Below are 26,659 nucleotides of genomic sequence, written 5' to 3'. Positions count from 1 at the left end.
GGGGATTAGCACGGGCTCATCAGTTCATGAGTGGTATAGAAACCAATGCCCTCAGGCAGCGGAAGTGGGGTGACTTGGAGCTAGGCGGGTTTCAGGACATCTGAACGTCTATGCTGATTGAAGGTGAATGAGAGACCCTGAAATATATAGCCCCAGAGAGAGAGACACCAGAAGGAGAGCAAAATTAAACTTTTTAAACAACAACCAAAAACATTTTGAAGGAAACATGTGTTAGTGGATATTCAATAAATATTCGAAAAACCTTCTAGAATTTACTATAAAATGAAGGGTCTACTTACCCTGTCTCTTCCTATGAAATCAATTTGACCAAATCAATTGAAACGTTCCTCATGAAAACAATGGAAAATATTCAGAACCTCTCAGGATTTTAGAATGGAATACAATCCAGTTATCCATTTTTCTGAACTGATTCAGAAAACAGAAAGGACATTTCCAATACATACTGTAAATTGCACTGACATATTATCCATATAATGTAAATTTGTCCAATACATTTGTGTACCATAGAAAGCATGGGTTCATTTTCTTATAAAATTCAACTTAAATTAGATTTTGGAATTTATTTCTAACTTTCAAGAATAAAGAAACACATACAGTATACACATATAATGTACAGTATATAGAGTATATAAACTAATGTTTGTACGTTTTTTTCTGTTGAACTAAATTTACAAACGCTAAATATTAACAACAGCTGATTTTTTACTAAATCAACTGTGAGTCATTCTGTTCTGGAATGGTGATCTTCCAACTTATAAGATCTGTTTCATACTGTAAATTGCAAAAGGTGTTGCAATGGAAATTTCATAACCATTTTAGGGACATCTCTTTCAGCAAAAGTTAAGGAAGTCTCCTTTAGTGTATATACTGTATCCATTAAGCTACTGTATGCTTGTGTATTCACATTGTATTAATTACATAGTTAATTTAACAATAATTAAATTTTGTACCATAGCTCCCTTAATCTCAATTTTTTCCATGAGTGTGCAGAAATGAAGAATAATGAATTTCACTCAAACTTTTTTTACACATTTTAATTTTTCTCTGCAAATCAAAAGGTTGACTGTGCACAGGAATTACCTAAATCAATTTTCACTTTGTCTATCGCTTCAGTCAATCACTTTTGAGTATTTTGAAGTACTTGAGTATCTATCACTTTTACTTAACAAAGAATTTATCTCAAGTTCCTATGTGAAAAATGTGACCTATCTTATCTCATACAGATAAAAAATACTTGGCACTAACTTCAGGAAGAGGAAAAAAAAACAGAGTTGAAATACCTAAGGTTTGTATTCTAATCTCAACTCAATATTCTAGGAGTTGCTGTTTCCTTTTTATGGACTGGATTTTATTTTGATTTGTTTAATTTTGCTTAAATTGAGGCTTATATTGTAAATTAGAAATGAAACTAAACAAACTAAAGAGTATCAGATGGATGGACCTTATATTTTCACCAGAACAACCCCCATCATAATTCAAATACGGTCACGCCCTCTATAGCTAGAGGGAGCTCCTTTGCTTTGCTTGTCCTTCCGGTTTGTCTTTGTTTGGAGCTACATATTTCCGGGTCACCCTTTCCTCCTGGCTCAGCATTGAGGGTTCGGATGTCCTGAGACTTGCCTAGCACCAGGTCATCTCCTCTGCTGCCTGAGGGCATAGGTTTCTAGCCAACATCGCCTGACCTCCTGAGCCCGGGTTCACCCCCATTTTTCTGCTATGCATAGGGTCTTTTTTGCTCTCCTGCCATTCCTCGGCATGCCCTTCCGACATCTGTGACAAATACAGTGTTTGCTATTTTATCTTCATGCTACTTCCATCAGCTGATTTTCCATACACATTACCTTATGATTGGATTTCTTAATAAAACCTTCAGAAAGAACATATACTGTACAGTACTTAAGTTCACCTCCCTCAGCATTCTCTCATTTGCATTCACAAAAGCTGCTCTATGTCCATGCTGCTATCATGCTTGCTCTTACTGAGGATCAGAGAACCTACTGTATGTATGAGACTGTGAGAGGCAGCACTGAGAGAAAGCCACCTATTTTGGAGAAAAGTCAGACAGATATGGTTTGATTGAATATTGGCATCCAGAGGGAGGAAGATTCCATGAGGTAAAAGAACAGTGTCACAAACAGTTCTTTCCAGGCCCTATGCAGATGACACGATCCGGTTTAGTGAGGAAATAGTGGGGAAAAAGTCATGCAGGAGAGGGTATGGAGACAGGGGGCGTGTCCAAGGGGTGCAGGTGTCCAGGGGAAGTGAGTCCAAGGTGAACAATCCATGTAGAAATCCAAACGGGGAATCCAAGACAGAAGCTAAAGTCCAAGGCCAGGAGATCCATCCAGGGGATTAAAACCATGAACCGGGTTGGGACCGGCGAAGGGAGGGGAATCAGGAACAGAAGGTTAAAAGCATAATGGAGCCAGACGCAGCAGGACCCCGGGTTCTCACGAAATGGGATTCAATGAGGAACCTCGGGTGACGTCTGCGTCTGGCTTTTAAGGGGGAACGGAAAACAGAAACAGGTGCAGGTAATGGGGCAGAACAAGGGAGGGCTGGAGCACCCTTAAGAGGAGGAGTAGCGATCATGACAAACAGGAACAGGAAGGACAGGCTCAGAGTGGAACTAGCCACTCCTCTGGACTAAATGGAAAGTGTGTAGGAACAGCCAGACAGGAAAATGTTTCAGTATGTGTCTTCTAGGCTCAAGCATGAGAGGAAGGAGATGAGAGCCCCAGTGACAATGAGATAAGCTGGCTAACAGGCTTGTGGGACTCAGCAAGCAAAGGATGCTAAGAAAATATAACTTAGGCTATACTGAGAGGCATTACAAGTGTTGGACAGACAGGCTGAAGAGAGAGGTTTGTTTGCCAGGGTTAAGGGGGTCAAAGGGCACTGCCAAGAAACAGGGTTTGGGAACCAGGGCTGATGGGAACCATTAGTACTCGGAGGAGCAGGGCGTCACCTGGAAAGGTACCTGGACATCCTCTCCCCATAACTGAGTGAAGGGATTGTAGATACTCCCTGACTATACCATCAGCAGACAGGTGTGTGTTCTCAGTGAGTGAACAGCTCTGGCTACTGTTGTGTCAGGGATGCAAGTGGTAATTAATGAAGATGGAGAAGTGTCACTGCTCAAACAGGATCAGCCTGTTTTGTAGGAAAGAAACAAATTAGTGGTTTTGTGAAGAGCATGCACATGGGAAAGTCAGCAAGCAAAGTTTAAAGAGCAGCTTTGGGTGAGTTAAACTAATCACATCAGTGAGCAGTTATGAAGCAATGGAAGAAGCACGGTATGATTGTGACATGGAGTAGAATGTCACAGGAAGAATACTCCAGCACCTGATTATATTAGCAAAAAGTGATTAATGAAGTGAGAATGGTGTTGGGCAACATGGAGTGAACTGAAATACTCCACTTGTATTGTGGAGTGCTTAATTAATTAATCTAGAACTGAGCCTAGATATTCATGTGTATGAACATGAGTACAAATCAGAAGAGGAAATTGGGATCTGAGGATGTCATACAATGTCAAAGAAGAATCCTAAAGAATTTATAGCAGGTGCTAAGCAAGATTGGAGAGACCACTGCAACAGAAATGATAACCATATCCTAATTGTTTTATAAAATACCACCCTTCCAACCACCCATCCAATACAACAAGCAAGAAAAAGAAGCTTTCTTCTAGTTAAATAATATTATTATTCCTTTCACTTTGACATGATTGCTGAACCCATCGGCGTGGAGAACACTGGACATTTTGGGATACAATAGGAAAGCTTGCATGCCAGTCTCACTTACTGTATTTCCCTTTAAACTGCAGCACTGATCCCTCAGCCAAGTTAAATATTACACTGTCTGATCTTTTTCAATGTTAGATTCTTGTTCAGTGTTAGGGGCGGAATGCAATGTGTGAGGTTAATTATACTTCCACTAAGATGTAAGTTATCTTTCTTGGGAATTATTCAATTAATGTATTTTTAATAGCAAACATTCTAAGAAGTTCATTCATACAGAATTTCCAATCAACAATAATAAAATAATTTCACAGCATAATTATACACAGTATAATTACAAAATCAATTAATTGTAAGTACTTCCACAGAAGTGAAGAAAGGAACGAACTGCTGATTTCTGTATTAGCTTGTAATGAGTGAGGACTTTATGTCTTATATACTTTATAAACAAAAAGGATTTTGTATGAAAGTCACACAGAATAGTAGCTATGAGACTGACTTTTTGCATCCCTTTTGGTTCATGATGAAAACCCTTTCTGCTAATTCTAATTTATGTACCCTAGCCAAGCAGGTAAAAGTCAAAGGATGTGAGTGATAATTTTAACCTACAGATGATCTCGTGGCAGACCAATTTATCTATTGTGGTGAGATGTTCCTATTTATATTGATTGAAAAATGCACGTTGAATCTCACCCTGTTCTGTCACTTCTGGATAAAATTGTTGATGGTTTTGGGTGTCAAGGTAGTTTAATAAAAAATAGCCTTGTAATATTTCAGGATTTATGAACTGGCAAAAAATGTGGTGTTTTTTTCATGGTAAAACGTGGTTCTTACTTAATATAAAATCTCATATGTATTTCACATACGTACACTATAAATAATTGTAAAGATAATACCAGACGGTGATGATTTAAGTTGACTGTTTACAATTTCCTTCTTGTCCTAAAATGGCATGAACAATGCTCTTAGGGGTCTTTCAGGGTATTGTGGCAGCATTACTCTAAAGAAGCAGCAAAGCACTTAAAAGATTTTAAGTGTAGTCCTGAAAATAAACAATAGTACTACATCATGTGGCAAAATGCCACTCCAAAAAAAAAAAGTGCAATGTTATGTCCTAATTGCATAGCTCATAGTTAACTGAAGTGATTTTTAAAACTGAGAAGTCATTTTACATTTGAGGTCTTGTTGGCACAACACATTATTTTTTTCATTAATTCATTGCAGGGGTAAAAACATAATCCAGCAGCATTTGGGGAGATGCTGAATTCAAACTGTTATACATTACACAAGCTTTTTTGTTGTAGATCATGTTGCTTTTGTTTTCTTTTTTAAAAAACAAGCACGTTGACCACAATTGTCTGAAGTGCTTCATTTTTATATTTTGCATTGACCGCCAAATTCAGAATTAAAATCCCGAGAAATAAATGATTAGAAACAAAGCAGATTCTGACCTCTCATTCACCAGTGGCTTGTTACAGGGCACAATGTGTTGCCTGAGTGGAACCTACCTAAAGAGGCCCCTTGATGATTACACACACACACACTGCAGCCGGGAGCTGGTTCTGCAGCATAGTAATTGCACAGTTCAACAGTATGTGAGTGGCCTGAGTCAACTGTAAGAACTGACAAAAAAAAACTGCTTGAGATGGCTAGAATGATCTGCTGGAGGAATATGTTCTGTGCCGGGTCTGGGCTTTGAAAAGTGAGCTTTGGCTCAGTGAGGGTATGTGTTTGGAAGCGTGTCTGTGTTTGTGTGTGCCACTCCTCTGAACACACGGCTAGGGGTGTGTGAGGGGGGGTCTTTGGACAATCCACGCTACTGCAGTCACAAGACCTCATAGGCAGTTGAGGATCAAGAGTGATGACAACTGTTGGGGAGCTGAAGTGGAGAAAAGGGAGAAAGGACGGTAGGGAAGTGGTCCTCAGATGACATTTAACTTAATTGTCTTCAATTATTGAAATTATTCTTTTCTCTTTCAACCCTGCCTACCCTCCTCTTGGTAGTCGGAGTGCAATGATGAATTAATAAGAGCTGTCTGCGCTAAGAGGATCAATAGCTTAGTTGCTGTACACTAAGAGAGCAAGCTGGCGTATTATAGGGTTAGGGAATACAAATGACTGCAAAGAAGAAGGCAGCAAGAAAAATTAACCACTCATATGCACACACCTCTGGATGGCAACAGACTGCACCTCGCGGGTTTGGGACAGAAGAGACGTAGCACCTTTAAGTACTTTCCAGAGGAAATACATTGAACATGCTTTTACACAGCTCATCTGAGACCTTTGTTTCTACTCCTGGGGCTTGAGGAAGGATGCTGATGCCATGAGAAAATAGTTGGAGCTTGCAATGAAAATGTGGCAGAAGGAGTTTGAAATCCTTGCCGGAAGAATACCAAGAAAAAGGCATCAACAAGATACGGTCACTAATCTTGGGTTGACATTTCTTTTATACTACTACAAAACATCTCTGTAACATAGACAGAAAGAGCAACTTATCTATTTTTTCATGGGGTTTTGTACACGCCTTATATACACCTGGATTGGCTTACTTTTCACTCGCCTTAATTTGTACTGAACAGCTGTTAATGTTTTTTGCATTAAAGGTCCAAGTTTTGCAGAGTTGGAGGTAAAGACTTAACATACTGAAAGCATTGTTATTGTAGCCAGAATGGCTTAAACTTATGGGATATATAGTTTGCAACTTTGTTTACATGTCTTGTTTCTTTTGGAGGACATTTGACAGCTCTGAAGAGAAATGAAAAGATTCACATCATTTTTTAATTTCCGCTGGGTTTTCAGAATGCATATACAGTAGGCAGGTTTTTGTTTTACTAACACATCTCAACTAAATGAAGCCTGGAAATACTCATGTGGGAAGACAGAAGAAAATGATGCACGTGAATAATTTCCCTTTCAGGAGGCATTCCTGGATATGGTGAGTGAATGACGTAACGTTTTCTTTAAATTGCATGCTGTAAGGAAATGTATGAATATTTTATGGAAAATATTGAAATTGTGTGTGATTTACTTTTAGTTTGGGCCTCCATCATTTCTGCAGCAGTTGTTTTTAAGGAAGTTCTTATCAGATAGTGTTCTACAGTATTTATTGTTGGTGTCACATACAGTATTTCCTTGAGTACATTCAATGGTTTGTTCATTGGAATGGATTATTACTTGTGAGATGAAATGAGTCACAAATGAAAATACAGAGCAAAATATTATAAATAAAATACAGAAACAAAGGTGAGGCATTTAGACTATGCACAATTAGCAGTAATGGCAACAGTACAATGGTTAATAATCAAATATTGAATATAAGTTACCGCAACACCACAACTAAGGAACCCCACAGTATTTTTGTCCCCCAAAAATAAAAAAGTACTGGATGTTGTTTGACTTGCATAATTACAGTAATTAACCTCCACATCACTAGGTGAATACCAGACATTAAAGCCCCTGTTTAAAGTTTAGTGCATTGGAATTTTCTTTATTTAAAGAAAAACAAAGACTACTGTGTCTACAACACTCGACAAAAGAAACCAACAAAAACATAAATAAGTAGCACATCTAGCATCTTAGATCTTAGGTGTAGCTATCTTAGCTAGATTAATAGATAAAATACACAATGACATATGTTCATGAAATATAATAATGTAATGTTTAAATTTAGTGAATATGTTTAATTAGTAAACAAACCCCACTAATAAATAATAGTTATTTATTTGATAATGAATCTTTATGAATACTGTAAAGAGTGATTTAAATCATTTCTTTATGTTTTGATATAATGAAATGTAATGTGTGAACTACTTTGACAAGAGAGACACATTTAGATCTCATTTGTTATTTAAATTTTACATTTTAACAGCTGAAAAAACATTAAGGGCACCAAAGGTCATCCTAAACTGTATTGCTGTATTCTGGTGTCACAGAGCAGTCAACAGATTTTTGTTTCTGCAGTTCTGAATTGTGATAAACACTCATAAAAGAAAGTCCCTAACAATCATGGTCATACCTTGTGATATACTGATGAAGGTCTTTTCCTCACAGCTTTTTGTTTTAATTTCCAGTGACATGTCACTGGAAACTACTGTTATCCTCATATGCTGTGTATCTTAAGTGTTTTCAGCTAGTTCATTTACATTAATTTAAACTGAATTATTTGAATTATAATTTTCTTAAATTGAAAGAGCACTTTGATTTTGTAAAACTAGTTTGTTACACTTGGATTTTGTCACAGAGATGATTATTCAGGTAGAAAATTGCTCAAAGCAGATGTCTTGAATTGATGAAGGGTTATGTACAGTATCTCATAACTGCAATGAGGTGATGACAAGCAAAGTGAGAAATACATTAATAAATAATGACTATTTAAATGAAAGGATTTACACTAGAGGACCATTCCTATCTCCCTCAATGAAATGGCAAATAATATACTCTATGTCCTGGCCAGTCATGAGATGGCTGCAAGTGCTTGCTGTAAAGTGAGGATTTGTGATGTTTCTATACTGTTATGTAACCATATATTAAAATATTAATGCATTCAGTTAAAAAGAAAACAGGCATTGGTCAGTTAAAAAACCACAGCTACTATAGAAACTATTTTTTCAATCTTACTTTAATTCTTAATTTATCCTGTGTCCCCCCACCATGAGAATTACATTTAAAATGGATAGATTTATCCTGTGTTTCAGTTCAGGTCCAGGTGAATACAACTAGAGTATACTGTATACAGTATGTACTGTAGTCCACATAGTGCAGTGATTCAACACAAATAATCCTGGTCATTTTTTATAGGAATGATCCTTATCATGTAAAGTCTTTTCATCCAGAAAGATGCAAAAGCATTTTAGACATACTGTACATGGATACTATTATTGTGCATCAAACTCCCAAATTTGTCAAGTGGAAACAATTGTCCAAGGAAAAATCCCATTAAACAATGTTTGGTACTCCCCTGCCATACAGAGTGAATGTACTGTATAAGGAATCTTCAGTACAGGTTTTTGAGTTTATTTGCTTTGTAAAGCAGAACCTTGTATATCAAAAACTGACAGTCACACCCTCTCATTACAGGTACTAGGATGCTGAATATAAGTTAGTTATACAGTATATAGTGTGCACCGTACTGTATAATGTTACACCATATAATGTCTTGAACATTCTGTGAAAAGGGTTAAAATGCATGATCTTTAAGAATACATAAAACACACAGCTGACATACAGTGCTACTTAGAAACATTTGTATATTCTCTACAGTATATACAAATGTCAAGGTTTATGTTTTCAAAGCTACTGTCTCTAAAAGCTATTAAGTCCTCTTAATCATTTTCCATTTCATTTATATGCAGCACTCCTATTGGCAAACTGTACTTGACTGTACTTATCATTCAAGAACTATTTCTCACCAGCATCACTTGCTGAAGAGTTTTACAGAGAGCAATGTCAGTAGGATACACCTCTGGATGAAAGATAACTTGGCATTGGTATTTCTGTAGGTGATTATCATCAAGTTGCATTATGAAATGATATAAATGTGAGCTTTCGCCCTGCAAACAGTATGCTGCACAGCCTAAAATGGGTCTTTCTAATAGTTATAAAAGGTAGGCGTACAGTACTTCACTGGAAATCATTTAAACAGTTCAGGCCAGAAAAGAAGTGAATATTTTAACCCTTATTCCATGTGTTTAAGTTTACATGTTTTCATTTGATCAGTTAGATATAATAAAATAAAAATATGTATTCTATCTTAACTTTTTTTCCATCAATGGCATTGATCTCTAGCTATGGTGTACATTAGTAAACTGACACAGTATGTACTATAAGTCATTTAAAAATGTACCTGAAAACACATCATTGTTCAGAAATGAAGTGAGTTTAGTCTTTTAGGCTTTTAAACATCAGGAAAAAATAAGACAACATGAGGAACGCTGACCCATTGTAGACATGGCTGGCTTCACTTATAGTGGAAATCATTTACTCATTAAACATTTAAATAAATGAATTATGTAATAAATTATTTAATCACCTCTTCATTTCATAATTTGGCTACCCATTGCTTTAATTGCTGATTATCAGTTAAGTAATTAAAGAGCTGGATGTAGCAAAATTCTGGTATGTGTTGGTTTTGACAGACAATAAGATGAGTAGTTTTGCTTTAAATGAATGGCTAACTTGCATTATATTTGAAACATTGTAAATAAATTACAATACCCTGCAAAATGTTACTATCTAGTTATTTTAAACCCCGATTTTTATTTCTGAACTGAAGAAAATATTGCATGTTTTTTGTGTCTTAAAAAGTCTAACTACTTTTTAGAGAAAGTATTGTAAAGTTGAAATTAGGCAGTAGAATAGAATTTTCAGAATCTACTTATTCATCTTATTTAGGTTTTCAGTTGACTTCACTAAATGCATAGCTTAACAAATTACTGTTAAGCCATAATAAATTATGACTTATTTCAAAATTTGGACATAACCCAATTTGCACATACAATAAATAGATTGTTAACTACTGCATTTGCCTCTAATAAGTTTGTAAAACATAAAAGAATGAAATCTTAGTAATGAATAATGTTTTTATTACAGTCAATACTGGTAACTAATCTTAAATGTAGATTTCATGGTCTTGAACCTAGAATAGTAAGTCAGGAGATCATACAGTACATGGAAGTATACTGTATCTTAAATCATGTTTTTAAAATGTGAACTACTTTTGTAAAATGGTAGAAACTACTGAAACTACTGTAGATTGTTGCTTTTGAGTTCCTGATGCTGAACGTCAGCAAATAATTTTTAAAATTATTTAATAAATTTAAATACATTTATGTGTGCTTAATTATTTTTATATCAGTCCTTGACTTTTTTTTGATAATGGTCATCAGGTGTATCACTAGCTTTCATAAACATCAACATTAAGGTTACAGTATGTAAAGTTTACAGTATGTACTTTTAATGTTACATCTCAATAAAGGATGAAACATGGTCTCAGGATAAATGTTTTGTGTTGTAGTTTGCAATGTAGAAGCAAAGGCTAGCTAGGGAAAGGTCAGTTCGATGCTTTTAAAATGTCTTCTGACATCTTTGAGTTACTTTGCCATAATTTCTCAATAGATCATATTCCCTGTTTCTATAGTAATGTGAAATTTGTGTAGATAGTTGCATTGCCTGCAATGCATCAAAGCTTTTTGATGTGTGTTTATTTTATGTGTTTTTTCACAATGTAATTTAAGAAGCCAAGATAAATTAGTTAAATGTTCTGTATAAAATAAAATACCACGCAATTGAACCAATTATCATAAACAAGCAAACTTTTTTTAAAAAGCAATTAGCAGAATTTAACTGTGATATTCACAGGGGAAATTGAGAAGAAATTTAATTTAAATATCATTATGTACTACTTCATTGTTTTCTCATTTTACCAATATCAAATTATCAATAGTTTTCAACAGTTAACTTTCTATGTGATTAAATTAAGTTATGTAACTTCAAGAAAAGCACGCTACAGTATGTTTATTACAGTATGTAATAGTTTAACATATACTGTAGCTTCAGCATAACACATGCTACCATAACTACAGTGCAATAAGAAATACTGATACAAGCCATTTTCCTCCAACAATTCTATCACCATTTCAGTTGTTTTTTTGCATCTATCTAATGATTTAGGAACCAGGAAATATAAAGTAACCCTGCTGTAGGAAATGACTAAGGTGTGTTAACAAAAGGCGGTTGTTTTGGTTTAAAAAGGTCATTTGTTATTTTGTAATAAGTACATTAACACATCAAAGAGCACCCAAAAGGAAATCTTAAGGAGCTGAAGGATTTTTTTCTTGTTTGTTTTTCTGGGTTTTAAATTGTTGTGCAAGTACAGTTTAACAGCTAGATGTTATTATAAAAAGAATACCCTGCATGTTGATTGTTGAAAAGCAATCCTTAATTATTGCTTTGCTTAGTGAAAAACAACATAAACAGTGAAATAAATATTTTTTGCCTAATGTTGTAATGTTGTCAAGCAAATTATGTTAAAATGTTATCTTAAACATACAATTTGGTACTGTAGCACAATTTACTGTTCTTAATTTTGACATGTGCCAAATGAGTTACAGAACCCTGCTTCAAAACAATGTGTTTTATTTTTTTCTAAGATGCTGAGCATTTGGATATTCTTGTTTCTTTCTTTTGAAACCAATCATAACAACCACTTATTGACTCTTGTTGTACTTAAAATAATTTAGTATACCGGATGGAGCCCACTTTATTATTTTAGTTCTGTTAGTTGACGACAATTAGTGCCAGGATTTAGATTTTGAAATGGGAAATGTAATACAGTAGTCTATCAGACCCAGTATTAATATAACCAGTCCTGCCCCCTATTCTAAATTAACCATCCGTTTACATCCTGGAGAGACCTACAGTACATGAATGTAAAGAACGTTTTTTCTGAGACAAAGTCACCTATTACCAACTGTGTCTGAAAGAATATCGCCTTGGGTGTTTCAATGCATTGCTGAACCATAACAATAATCACGAGACATCTGGCCTTTCCAAACGCTGAAATCATTTTTTCAATTCTGCAGCAAATATCAAGGTCAAAGTAAGACTGAAGAGAATGTTAATGATTGGAAAATGATACAATATTTTATTTTAATACAAGAGCACAAACACTCCAATTTTACACATAGTTCAGCTTAGCAGAAATTTTCAATTGAATTTTACATGTGTACAGTCAAAAATAAAACACAACAAGATTTTATGCAATGTGATAACATAGCAAGGACCGCAGACGTCTTCTCACCATGAGAAGTCATATGGAGACCTTCCACCTGAATTGTTTTCACACATTTTATAGTCCTCTATTCTAAGGTCACATTGCTGTTTGGTTGTGTTTTACCTCTGCTACATTTAACAAATTTTTTAATGATTAATTAAACCATTATCTCTGATCATGGATACTTAAGAACTTAAAACCACGCATTGGTGCTGTCTATGTACTGTAACTGCTCAAATACCCTTTGGTTTACAGATGCAGCCATTCAAAGTGCGCGATACAGACACGTACCGGAGGTAATTGGCTATGGTGTCGCGTATTGTGATGCACAATGACGCGCGGTACCGCGGTACGTGATTGGTTGACCGACAGGGGCACTCGTGGTCCATTGGTCTGTCGTAGAAAGATTTACAGTAAACGTCTTTACTGTGCCCGTTGTAGTATTGAATATTTATATGGAATTTTACCACTGAAGGGAAATCTTAGTAGCTGAGCATGAAAAGAATAGGAGCATACTGTAACGCGTGTGAAGGCCATAAACGATATTAATTTTGGAACATAAACATACAGTATATGGCTGGTCTTGGTACTTTAAAGAAAAAATACACACCAGTATTCCATTTCTCCTTAAACATTTTAAGCATCGAAGTCTGTAACTAACAAGATACCGGAGTCAACAAGCATACTTTTAGAATTTGATTAAAAGGGAATATAATATGGAATCGCGTATCTAAAGAAATTAATAACGATATAATTATATTCATGTACCGCAACACAAGAATAGTACACGCTGTACATTGTCTGTTGATAATGTTTCTGTAGTGCTTTTTCAGCACTCTGCATGTGACCTTACCGGTGGTGCTGTGGGTTAGGTTCCTGACTCCCACGTCACATGGTCTGTGATCAAAACCTCACTCGCACAAAACAAATTTATATTTCTAAATATCACAACATGATCGAATTTAAGTCACAATTTATATCGATTTGAATCGCGTTTTGATTTAAATCGTAAACACGTGTTTAAATATATGTTTTTTTGATTCACAATCAGACAAATGCAACATAAATTGATATCTTTGTCTTCTAAGTATCTTAATAAACTTTCAGCATAACTTTCTCCCCGTTTAGATTTATTTTTCTTGGGATCTTGGGATCAAACGTGGAAAGATTAGATTGTAATCGTTTTTATTTTTTAAATATATTTTATAAAAGTGTAATCTATGCTAAAAAGTTGTACACCACCTGCTATAAAGATACATATTGTAATACTTTCGGGTTCGGATAGGACAGACACGAGAACTCAGACTTGCGGAGTAAAAGCAAGTTAAAGCCTAGATTTTATATATCACCTTTAAAAGTGGAATCTCAAATCTGTCATGCTAATAAAGCACCTTGAATTGAATTGAATTGAGCGAGAGAGCCAGGACAGACAGGCAAATAAGATACACTCCACAGACATTCACAACAGCGACATATCATAAAACATTTGCACATATAGTTAAGTTATTACTTGGTTTTCAAAGTGCAATGAAATACAATATTGTTGTTGTTGCTGTTATTGTTGTTTTTATCCTGTAAACTGTTTGAGAAGCCACCTTTTAAGGCGATATATAAAAGCGCTGATTCTTATGGAATGTGTCCCGCCGGGGATTCAAAAAATTATTTTTTTTAATCGCGTATCTAAGGAAATAGCAGTATACCTTTGTTCATGCACAAACAGTGGCATGTTACATTTTTAATTTGGGTGTCTCCTCTTGCCAGAAAGCTCTAAATTGCATTTTGAGTGCGGTTTTTGACCTTTTCTGAATTGCAACCCATAAATAAAGCTGATACAGTTTAGACTTATTTTAAACTGTATGACAGCAGCACAATGGACAATGCAACGTAAATTGCAAAAATGCACTTGGAATCTGTCCAAGCCCTACTTTGTCAGGCATTTTCTTTTACTGCAACGGACATAAAAACTCCCTTGCTTTTAACAGAGCGTTTCATAATTTCTAACTACGAAAATTATTTAAACTGCGACACTTATCATTCATTCCATTCCATTCCATTATCAGTCTTCCATTTCTCCCTAAACATTTTAAGCATGAAAGTTTTATGGAACGGTACCCAAATATGCGATTGCTGTATAGAATGAATTTTAATTAAAAAAAATTATTTAACACGAAAATTAAGCTGTTTACATCTTCCGCCTGAGAACAGTAACCCGTTGCTACCCAACGCAGAAACACAGCCACTAACTAGCAAAGAGAGGACATTAGCTAGCCAATATGATAAAGAAATAAATGATTATTTTGTTTATTTCTTTTGCACATTTATTTGAACATTTCCATCGATTGTACAAGCACTTGGAAACTGTCCAATCCCTAGTTCATCAGGCATTTTCTTTTACGCTGCGAGCATTCTCCTGGTCTGGCGCCGGTTTGTGTCTTCTAGGATATAATGCCTAACTCTTGTTTTTATGTCCACTATAACAGACAATCTCCTTTGCTTTTAACCGAGCATCTAACCCCTCTGATTGGAGAAAAAAGACGTGCTGGTTTGCTATACATACTGTACCAGGAAGATGATTTCTTTCTATTCGAAACGTGTATTTTAAAAGTTTAAGAAGTAAAAACCTTACAGCGTACACAGATTTCTAAACTGATCAGGATCGTTATCTTTGTCTTATCCATAATAATGTTCACCGCTCTGTCCAGCAAATTAATAATAAACTTTATTTTATATAGCGTTTTAAACGAATAAGTAATTAGATTGCTCATAAACCTAATCACTTTTTCTACATAAACACAGCGTGATTGCTCTCTGAAAATGCTTTTTCTTTTTATTTAGGCTCAGATTTCAACTATAGATCGTATTATTATAAACTTTCTTGGAAAAATGTCTTTTATGTAAACCATGTTTGCTATTAATTCATTTAGGGCTAGAATATGTTCATTGTCTTCCAATCGAGTCGAGTTGACATTAGAAGCTTGCCACGCCCGGACTGTTACACCAAGGCATTAGCATGTTAAAGCGATTTCATTGAGGAGCCTAGCTTTCTTAACTAGTAAGTACTGTACTTCCTTGGCTTTGGAGGGGGGAGGTGTCTTTCGCTGGAAATCTCGCCCCCTTCTACTTTGAAAATTCCTGTGAAACCGGTTTAATTCGTCACAGCCAGCACTCCCGCAGAGAGGGGGGTTGTACTCGTTAATGTCTTAGCCGGAACACATCATTATATCTCATTTTGTATTTCTATTAAAAAATCCTTTGCCCACCTTAACACTATTGCTTGTGTTTTTATCCTGTAAAAGGCTTTGAGGAGCACAGCTTTCTCACCACTTAGATTACTTTTTGATACCATCCTTACACAAAGCAGAAACTTCTTGTATTTTCCGATGACATACAAGTGGAAAGATTACAGATTTTAATCGTCTTTTTTTCTGAACCAGGGAAAATCTGATCATGTTTCTCTATAACAATAATAAAAAATCTTTATTTTACATATCACCTTTAAAAGTGGCATCTCAAAGCAATACAGTAGATGTAAACCACAGATTACAAAGTAAATACCCAGACAAACGCAAACGCGTTTTTAATAAAATGCTTTTATTTATTCAGCAGAGAGAGAGCGTAAAACCTGGGCGTAACAGCTGTTCCTTTTTCTGATCACTCGCTCTCTGGATAAACGTCTCACCTGTCCTGTTCTTTGTTTGAAGTCACAATTCATTGGAACTGTTTCTCTTGCCTGTAGCGAGACCAGTGGCTTGAGACAACATAGCGACTTACAGTGCTTTCACAAAAATCATGGTTTTGAGTTTAATTCGAAATTGTTAAATTTTGTAGTGCATACCATTAATTAAATTATTTTGATACTGACATCTCATAACTGGTCTGGGAATTTTGAACTGCAGTTCCCCTTTAAATATTCCATGGAAATACATTAATAAGAAAAATGTTCAGTCATGCATTTATTTCTCATTGTCCTTTGTTATTTAAAAAAGATTCCCAACAATTGAATTTTTTTAGAGAATTTTATCTGAACAGTGTTCTAAGTGAATGTCATAGGATCCCAAACAAGGATGGAGCAGACAAGAGCAATAGAATTATAGTTTTAAGGAAAAACACATTATATTTTTCAGTGTACTGTAATTCAGAGTTGTAGGCAATTTTAATGTGTGAAGAAAACTTTTTTCACCCCACTGGGGAAAGCACTATTTGACTTATAGGCTTTAATTGGCAAGGCGTCAAACCTAACCTATGTAATTCACAGTGGTGATTTGTGAAATTTCTAAATAACCCGTCTTCCTCCACAAGCCACTAGAACATCAAAACAACCACTCCTTACCTTACAACAAGCCTACAGCATAAAAAATGCTCGCCCTTATAAGAAACATAAAAGTGTTATCAACCCACATGTTGATCAATATATAAATGTTGAATTACTTGTTGGACCGGTAAATAGATTTGGCTTGCAAAAAATGATGCAATTATTGTTTGTCCCAGTGTAAAAAGTAAGAAAACCAGCAAATGTAAAAAATGACAGAGGATAATTAATGTTTTATGTTCAGTGGTCTATTATGACCACAATCAAGTTCTGAAGGATTGCAAGTAAAGTATTTAATAATATGTGCTAAGTAAAGCCATCATCCGGATGGAGTGTTATTGAATGTCCCTATTGTCAAAACCTCTTCATATTCATACACTAAGAGCCAGAGATTTAAAGCTCTTAAGGGATAGAAAAATGGCCTATCACTTCATCTCCTAAGGGATCCACTTTAAAGGATGTTTTATATTTTCAGAACATTTTTCTAGTTCTTGGAAGAGAGGGTATAAGAGAGAAGAACATTTGTTGTGCATGTAAGACAGCATCCCAGAGCAAGAAAACAAGTATCATGAAGGATTAAAGATATTTTACAAGCAAAAGTGGCTTTTAATTCATCCCTGCACTGAACTTTTATTAAGAATGACCTCATAAATTAATGATATAAAACAGACCTTTTATCTAGAAAACCTTCATCTAGAAATCTGTCTACTTATTATATGTGTACTAGATGTTCAAAGGTGAACATTAGACGCTTCTTGCGCAATATTTCTGTCTGGTAAAAAAAAGGGGTACAGATTTAAGCATGCATTTTGTAATAATTACAGTAAAATTTCACCTAATAAAACAGGGTACTGTAAACAACCATACTTTTTATGTCATTCATTGTCATTGAGTCACATTTGTTATGTTCTTTCCTATAATGCTTACTGTATTAAAAAACAGAATCAGTTGATTATATAGAGGCTGAAAGTAATAATGGACGCATTATGTATCCTTTTCTAAAGACTAAACAAATGCAGTGTGCTAGGTGTTTCAGTCTACCAAAGAATTAGCAGTAATGTTGTACTTTAAATACTTAAAACATGGGAAAGAGATCATATCTAACATTTGAAAAACATCAACTCTTTCATTGAAAAACCTCCTTATTATGAACACCCCCCCCCCTTCTGAAATGAACACAACATGTAGATTTTGCCTCTTAGAAATTCCAGTACACTAGATAGATACTTTATTGATCCCGTGAGGGAAATTGCATTGCAACAGCAGCTTACAGTAACACAGTCAACACAGCAACAGTGTAACGAAATGATACAATAATACAACAATACAACACATACAAATACAGACTAATGGAAGACTTTATGTTTGCTTTTTTATATTTAGAATTTTCTGCTGTCAGATTCGTTCCTTTTTTTTCCACGACAATGAAAGTTAATGAAACCACTTCAGAATGTTATTTCAAGTACTTGAAATACTGGCAACTTCATTGCCGAAGGCCCTTGCTTCTGTACAGTACCACTAAGAGTGCTTGGTGGTGACAGTAATTAAAGGTTGAATATGTTCTTAAAACAAATCCTTTATGCAGAGATGTAATCCATATTGTTTGGCTATACTAGAGCAATTGATTTTTTATTCTCAATTTAATATTTTTATTGAAGTATGTTCTTTTTTCTGCAACATGTGGCTGTCTGTCATGAAAATGTGTTGCTTATCATTATTTTGAACCCCTTAGGCACTGTAGAATCCAGAATGATCAAGCTTTAGTTCAGACTATTGCCAGTATTCATAGATTTTCACTATCTTCTTTTGCTACACAAAAAGTCCTTTATGTATTACAAAACAAATAAATAATCTAAAGGTAGAGTTGCTTATAGTCTCCTTCTGATAATACAATAATAATAATGCTTTCCTTCCAAAGTTCCCTACATACTGTACAAGGTGATGGGTCCAGAGTAATGGTTGGCATCCTTTATCTGCCTGCAGCCCTACCACACACCAAATTAGGTATACAAGTGAGAAATTGCTTTACCAGTTAAACATAAAGAAGGACAAATTGTATAAGGCCACAGTGAAAATTGCCCAGGACACAAGGGTTAACAGCCCTGTTCTTTAGAATGATGGTACAGGATTTTTAAAAGTAGAAAAATACTAGTAACTTGTTACATTTCAGAAGACAAAGCTTGTTTACCTTGTTTACCTAGTTTTAAATTGTATTCAAATACTAATAATACTAAAGCTTTCAAAGCAGTTGAAACTGCAAGGAAAACAACCCACTGTATTGTATCTGGTAACTCATAGCCATATCTCTTTTTACAATGCTTTAATTAGTGTAACAAAATAGATTCAGCCATCTCTGTGGCCTGACAGGCTGAATCTGTGTACCAGTTTATGACATTGTTTTGTCAAAAAATGATAATATGGTGTCTTTGATGTAAAATACATATCAAACTATATGATTTCATCAATTTCAATTCTCAATTCTCTTGGGACACACAAATTCTCAGAGGATATACTGTAGGCTGCAGCTGTTCAAAAGCAGAAATGACAAGCAGGAAGTGGAATCACAAAAACAAAGTTAATATGCACAAAAGCTGTAAAAATCTACCTTTGAACTGCAGGTTGCATGGAATTGCCAGTCTTTTACTATCTTCTTCTATCATTTTTTTACACAGTACATCTATTGATACCTGTACTTGATATTGTGTATTTTCCTGTACAGTAAGTCCTGTGCTGCCCTTCTTAAGGTCTTGTATGTTTGGCAGTAATTAGATGAATGGGCAATTGTTAACTGTATTTACAGTGTCAGTGATACACTATACAGTATCTATGGTGGCTCATGAGTGCCTAAGAAATTACAGTAGAACCATCTGAACGATGAAGCTCTAGCTGGTGCACTTGATTTCTTTTAGCAAACTTGGTGTAAGGTATAATGTCTCAAAACAATAGTATTTCCTGGTAGAAATTCTGCTGAACAACAAGTGACAGCTCAGGGTTTTGCAAGAACTGACAGTTTGACTGAGCTACTGGTGTTTTTAAAAAATACAATACTGATGCAAACAAAAGGAGCAACATGCAGAGACTTGTTCATAAATGTTTTTTTTAACATCAGTCTTTAGCATCACCCCAGCTTTGTGTGTCTTGCAGTGACAACATACAGAGCCCTACTGTAATACAATGAGCATTCCTGATGTGAACAGCATCTATTTTAACTCTGTTTGTTAGTCCCACAATCAAATGACCTACACATATTAATATCTAGTAGCATGTCGTTTGGAGCCATGCAGTGCTTGAAGTTGTAAAGGTACTGAATCAGTGCGATTCTGCATTACAGCCTGATCTACTGTCAAATGCGGAGATGTTTCTGGTGTAATTCTTTGGCTATTTGGTAAAGGCCCATTTTTTAGGAGGTTTCAATCCAGATTTTCCCAGCCATGCTTGAAGAGATGAGGCGTCACTCTTTTCTCATCTACGTATACAATGTGTAGCAGCTTGGTGTTCACTGTTGGAACATTAAACTCGTTGGACTATTTTAGATTCCTAGAAAATTATCCTGCCACCATAATAGCCATTGAACATTTTTTAGTACACACTTACTGACGTCAAATGCATGCTTCTAGGATCACTCATGCTGTAAAATATCTTATCACAATACTCTCATGTGTGTTAAATAACCATTTCTTCTATTTTGAGCACCATTTCATATTAATCTAATAAAATGTTAAATTCAATGTTATGCTTCTTAGCAACACATTCAGATTGTTAAATTTGCTTATCTTTGGGTAACAGATTTAGGTGGAACTGAAGCTCATTTTAAATGAGATACTTCTGAATACTGATATCAATACTTGTATTTCTCTCCATAGTGGGAATTGTTTGTTACTCTTGAGGAAGTTCATTCGTGTAGTGGAATCTAGGATCATGATCATTACAGAACAAAATCTAAACTGGACATCATGAAAGCTGAATGAATTCACACTCAGCTACTGTATCATTCTTTGTAACTATGTTACCAGCTCCTGTCAAATTAGGATTTATTAATTATGCACCAAGGGAGCGTGATTTTGCCTTTTATTTCACAGGAATGTATACAGCAATAATCCTTAGCGGGCTATAGTGGCAGAGCTTCCTAATCTTGTGGGCTCAGGCTATCTAATATAATTTGCAAGCGAAAATGATTGATCATGCTGATTTCTGCCAATCTACCTTTCAGAGATTTTGTTCTCTCACTGACAAACCAAGCATTAAAATGCTATTTAATTACCACATTTGCACAGGCAAATATTGAAAACCTTTAAACTTGAACTTGCACAGGCAAATGTTGAAAACCTTTAGAGAATTAAACTATGAAAAGTAATGATGCAAACGAATCATAGAAATGGGACTGAATAGAGAACCTATACAATGAGAGAGGTTTGGTTATGGCACAGAGATAAGGTTCAGTGTAAGAGTTAAATCTGTGATGCTGGCATTTAGGTTTACTGCCATGGGAACAATATTTTTCATCATGTATGTTGGCGAAAAGCATATTTTAAAAAGACAATTAAAAACACAAGAAGGTGGTTTCTGTATTTTCTGTTTATATTTTTAAGAGTATACGTTTTAGCAGACATTTAACTTCACAATATAATGTAAAACACATTCTTTTGAAATGCAGGCTTATTAAATTCTTAATATCATACAAGTAATGACTTTTCATTTGAATATAGTAGATGTAAGACATCATTTTGTGATATTTTCATTTTGTATTGTCACTTTCCTTACCAGAGAAACTATAGAAAAAATACTATTTCTCTCACCGCACCACAGTGTAACTGTTAAATTTGCACTGTGCTAGCTATCTCCTGTCTACATTTCCTTTGCTTTTAATGTTTCTCATAACATGATAGAAAGCTTTCCTAGAATTGCAATTTGCTGGCCACTGACAGCGACTTTTACTTAATCGCACAGCAAGTTTGCTAAAACCTAATTCATCAGATTTTATTATGGAACTTCTTAATATCATACCACAATAGACAAATATCTAAGCTGAACCTGTAAAGCAAGATCTACTGTTTTACCCTTCCATGATTTTCTGAATTTTAGTAACATAAACCATGTGTATTCCTTAGGTTCATTCTGCAAATAGAATATATACGTTATTAATTTCTTTAGATATGCGATTCCACATTATATTCCCTATTAATCAAATTCTAAAAGTATGCTTGTTGACTCCGGTATTGAGCGTATTCGCAGAAAAGCTTAAAACTACCACTTTTTATACACATGTTATTTCACTTTAGTTAAAGACTGCGATGCTTAAAATGTTTAGGGAGAAATGGAATACTGGTGTGTATTTTTTCTTTAATGTACCAAGACCAGCCATATACAGTTTACATACTGTATGTTTATGTTCCAAAACTAATATCGTTTGTTATCCCAAGTTGTTTGAATCGCCACAATTCAAATAGAGAAAAAAAGAGCTGACTGACAAGATTTAAGATGTGGCTGTTAATGTTGGATTAAAAAAAACACGTTGCCCGACGTTAGTTGCATTGCTTGAAAAATAATTTTTTAGAGAGACTGGATAAGTAATTCAAGTGTTTTTTTAACTTCCTGAAAAACAAGTAATAATTTAACAATATGTGCGAACGTTTTATGATATGTCGCTGTTGTGAATGTCTGTGGAGTGTATGTTATTTGTCTGTCTGTCCTGGCTGTGCTCTCTCTCTCAGTTCAGTTCAATTCAAGGTGCTTTAACTTGCTTTAACTCCGGAAGTCTGAGTTCTGAGTTCTGAGTTCTGAAGTCTGAGTTCTTGTGTCTGTCCTATCCGAACCCGAAAGTATTACAATATGTATCTTTATAGCAGGTGGTGTACAGCTTTTTAGTATAGATTACACTTTTCTAAAATGTATTTAAAAAATAAAAACGATTACAATCTAATCTTTCCACGTTTGATCCCAAGATCCCAAGAAAAATAAATCTAAACGAGGAGAAAGCTATGCTGAAAGTTTATTAAGATACTTAGAAGACAAAGATATCAATTTATGTTGCATTTGTCTGATTGTGAATCAAAAAACACATGTATTTAAACACGCGTTTGCGATTTAAATCAAAATGCGATTTAAATCAATATAAATGTTTATATTGTAACGCATAGGTGACTATTCATTGTTATTAAAATGACTTAAATTCGATCATGTTGTGTTATTTAGAAATATACATTTGTTTGGTGCGAGTGAAGTTTTATTTAATCTCTGAGCCAGGGAAACATTTTATTTTTTCAAAGAAATGTTTGTTAAAAAAAATCATAGCTCCAGCGGGATTTGAACAGCCAGTGTGTGACGTGAGACTCAGGAACCTAACCCACAGTACCACCAGCGAGGTCACGTGAGGACTGTTGAAAAAGCCCTACAAAACATTATCAAAAGACATCGTACAGCGTGTACAATTCTTGTGTTGCGGTACATGAATATAATTATATCATTATTAATTTCTTTAGATACACGATTCCATATTATATTCCCTTTTAATCAAATTCTAAAAGTATGCTTGTTGACTCCGGTATCACGTTAGTTAAAGACTTCGATGCTTAAAATGTTTAGGGAGAAATGGAATACTGGTGTGTATGTTTTCTTTAAAGTACCGAGACCAGCCATATACTGTATGTTTATGTTCCAAAATTAATATCGTTTATGGCCTTCACACGCATTACAGTATGCTCCTATTCTTTTTATGCTCAGCTACTAAGATTTCCCTTCAGTGGTAAAATTCCATATAAATATTCAATACTAAAACGGGCACAGTAAAGACCATTAAATCTTTCTACGACCAACCAACGCACCACGAGTGCCCCTGTCGGTCAACCAATCACATACCGCGGTATTTTGCGTCAACGTGCATCACGATGCGCGAGGCCGTAGCCAATTACCTCCGGTACGTGTCTGTGCCGCGCACTTTGAATGGCTGCATCTGTAATCAGAAGTTTAACTCTTTCTGTGCAGTTATGAAATATTTTGCAATATATCTTACTAATGCAAACTGAACATCTGCATTCTATTTAAATAATCATGTTTGCTTTTGGTGTGGGTGACATGAAAGGAATATCAAATAGAGAGCATGGATTTCTTGTCTTCCCTTAAGAGGTACCAAGAATACCATTTTACTATACCATTTTAAGCACATACTGTACCTCTAAGCCCGTTTTCACTGTTTACAGTATGTGGCACTTTTGTTATATTTCAAGTTAAGGTTACCGTTAAATATTTAGTTGTGTGTGTTTTCCCTTCAGGTACTGTATACATTTGTATTTTAATAGTCATAGTACTTTTATTCTCTTTATCAGTTACACAGCAGTTATGCACCAATATAATATCCCTATTTAATGAATTGAACAATTATTTCATTTAAGCTACAGATATGTTTCCAGGAATGCCTCCCTAATGCATTTAACAGTGCTATTATGTCAGCCACTATAATGAATAACTGCTTTTGGATAGCTGCCTTAGAGTCCCAGGAGAGGTAATAAACTGAAACCTTGAGGAATATAAAAATTGTATTTGATTTTTAAACGTATTTTTTTTATTTTCATTCATTCAAAAGGCTCCATTTAGACTTCCACTGGCATTTTTAAGCAAGCCAAAAAAAACCAACAAACAAAACTTTTATCTTACTGATGAAAGAATAGGTCCTATACTCAAAAGAGATAACCATTCCATCCTAAGTATTAGGCCTAGAATGTTTATGATAATCAAAATTATTTTAGTGGAACATTCGGTGGAACTTAAAAATACAGTTTCAACAAACAAGGTTCTTACTGTGTACGTTCCATTTAATGGAAGGTACAGTACAGTATGTGTTTAATAGTGTTTAGTTACTGTAGATGTTTGAGAGAGGTAAAATTGGAATCTTGCACTTCTGCTTCCCTGTGCATATAAACTCCCTGGATGAACATAGCTCTGCACCTATATTCTCTAGCACCCCTCCCTTCACTTCAGTAAACCTTGCAAGATTTTCTTCCTGGCCTATCCTTCATAAGCAAAGGAGGAATGTGACAGCAATGACAGCTACAGTATCTATTCATATTTGTCGGCGTGTTTCACCATTAAAATTTGACAGAAACACTGAAACACTCTAAGGGTTTGATTTCTTCTGAGACTCATTGCTGCACTAGTAGACCATGTCTTCTTCTGTCTTTTCAAATTATACTTTCAAAATTAGCCATCATCAGCCTTTTAAACATTTTGTCTTTATATATTTGTGAATGAAGTTATGTATTGTAACAATGCATTCAGTAGTTTACAGCATCTTAAATCTCTGTTTAACACAAGGTTTCAAAGAAAAGATATACCGTATAATGTATATTTGTCTAACCACAATCCTAACAATAAACGTGAACAAAGCAGGATGAACATTTTAACAGCAAATTAAGGAAAAACATTATTGCAATTCCCTATGAAGTTTGTGCCTTCAGACCCCAGATTCAAACTATAGCCTCAGCCACCTCCAAACACCTAATTTGCAGATCCCTAGACAGATGTACTGTAAGACCCTTGTCACAGGGACTAGAAATACTTTTGAGAGTTTTGAGGAGTAACATCACTGTATCTGTCTCATCTTATACAATAAAATCTATACATAACTTAAAGAATATGCTGCTTGTTATTATACATCATTAGTTTTGTCAGTTTCTAGCCTGGTCTTAGAAGCTAAGCAAGGTTGGAAATGATTATTTCTTTGATGAGACTTTTTAAAAAACAGTGCAACAGTATGGTGATCTGAGAGACTGAGCTGCAAGAGATGCCATCCTTTAAACGAGAGGTTACACCTTAAATGACTGACTACTTGTCATTAAGATCCCATGACAGGGTTTGAAACAGCAGGTCTGTTAATCCTGATGTTTTGGCTGAATTCCCATCTGTGCTTGCACAATCTGCATTACCTGAAGTACCCTCTTGATTCAGTTGTTGAAGTAATTTCACACTTCTATACTCAATCTTCTGTATAGTTGTGCTGCTGTGCAAAATGGCTGAGGCACATCACCCAGGTGGGGGCTGTACTTCATACTGGCTGAAAAGAAGTGGGTCACCTCTTAAATGGTTATATAAATTTTATTATTTTAAAAGTAAGTTTTCGTTTTATCACCTTAATGATTATAACATGAAATCTTGCCAATATCCAATTTTTCGATGTCACAGATACTGTATATGTAAGAGTTTGACCTTTTATATATAATTGTAAACAAAATATCCATTCCATTAATATTTTGATGCATTTTGTGGAAATTGATTGCATTTTGCATTAATTCCTTGTTTTTTTTCTTTTGACATTAACTATCCACAAGTTACATGTTACATACTAATATCAACTAAAAAAGTTACATTTTACATTTTCATTAATGAGATAAAAAAATATCCCCATGACACCACTGCATGTTGAAGGTAAGGTGGCACTTGAAGAAACGTAAAAGTATTTTTTAAAAGACCATGTGAAGCTGAAATGATGGCAGAAAGAATGCTAGTGAACTCTTGCTGTTTTTATGTTAAGCAGAAGGCCAAACGATTATGAAATCAGAACCAATTCAAGTTTAGTGTGAGATGGTACAATATGCCTATAAAATCAAACCCTTAAACATGCTGCTTACACACAGTATGTTTCACCACAGTTTATTTTCAGATAAATATTGTGGGAGATGCTTCAAGATCTAGCACCACAGTGTTAAGTATGAAGATGACACATTCTGAAAAAATATCACTACAGCTCCAATGTACAAAAGTGGGAATGTATTTATGAGATCCAGTCTTAGCAATTTACAGTATTTCAATGCAATCAAAAGGATAGGA

At 35.0% G+C, this 26,659-nt stretch overlaps 1 protein-coding gene across 5 annotated transcripts in view; it reads left to right on the top strand.

Moving 5' to 3' along the window:
• Positions 1 to 26,659, top strand: part of pde4d (phosphodiesterase 4D, cAMP-specific) — a 368,823-nt gene that overhangs the window by 167,816 nt on the left and 174,348 nt on the right. Inside the window, exon 1 of one of the 5 annotated variants that reach the window (XM_088629742.1) lies at positions 5,324 to 6,696. The exons of the other annotated variants lie outside the window; for them this stretch is intronic. Coding sequence (XP_088485868.1) covers positions 6,611 to 6,696 — 86 coding nt within the window. The 5' untranslated portion in view covers positions 5,324 to 6,610. Of the gene's footprint in view, positions 1 to 5,323; positions 6,697 to 26,659 lie in introns of those variants that run through there. 5 annotated transcript variants of the gene reach the window in all.

The sequence above is a fragment of the Lepisosteus platostomus genome, chromosome 4 (genome assembly GCF_059453375.1).
Source record: "Lepisosteus platostomus isolate fLepPlt1 chromosome 4, fLepPlt1.hap1, whole genome shotgun sequence".
Lineage (NCBI taxonomy): Eukaryota > Metazoa > Chordata > Actinopteri > Semionotiformes > Lepisosteidae > Lepisosteus > Lepisosteus platostomus.
Note: the sequence above shows the minus strand (reverse complement) of the source record. Positions and strands in the feature narration are given on the sequence as shown.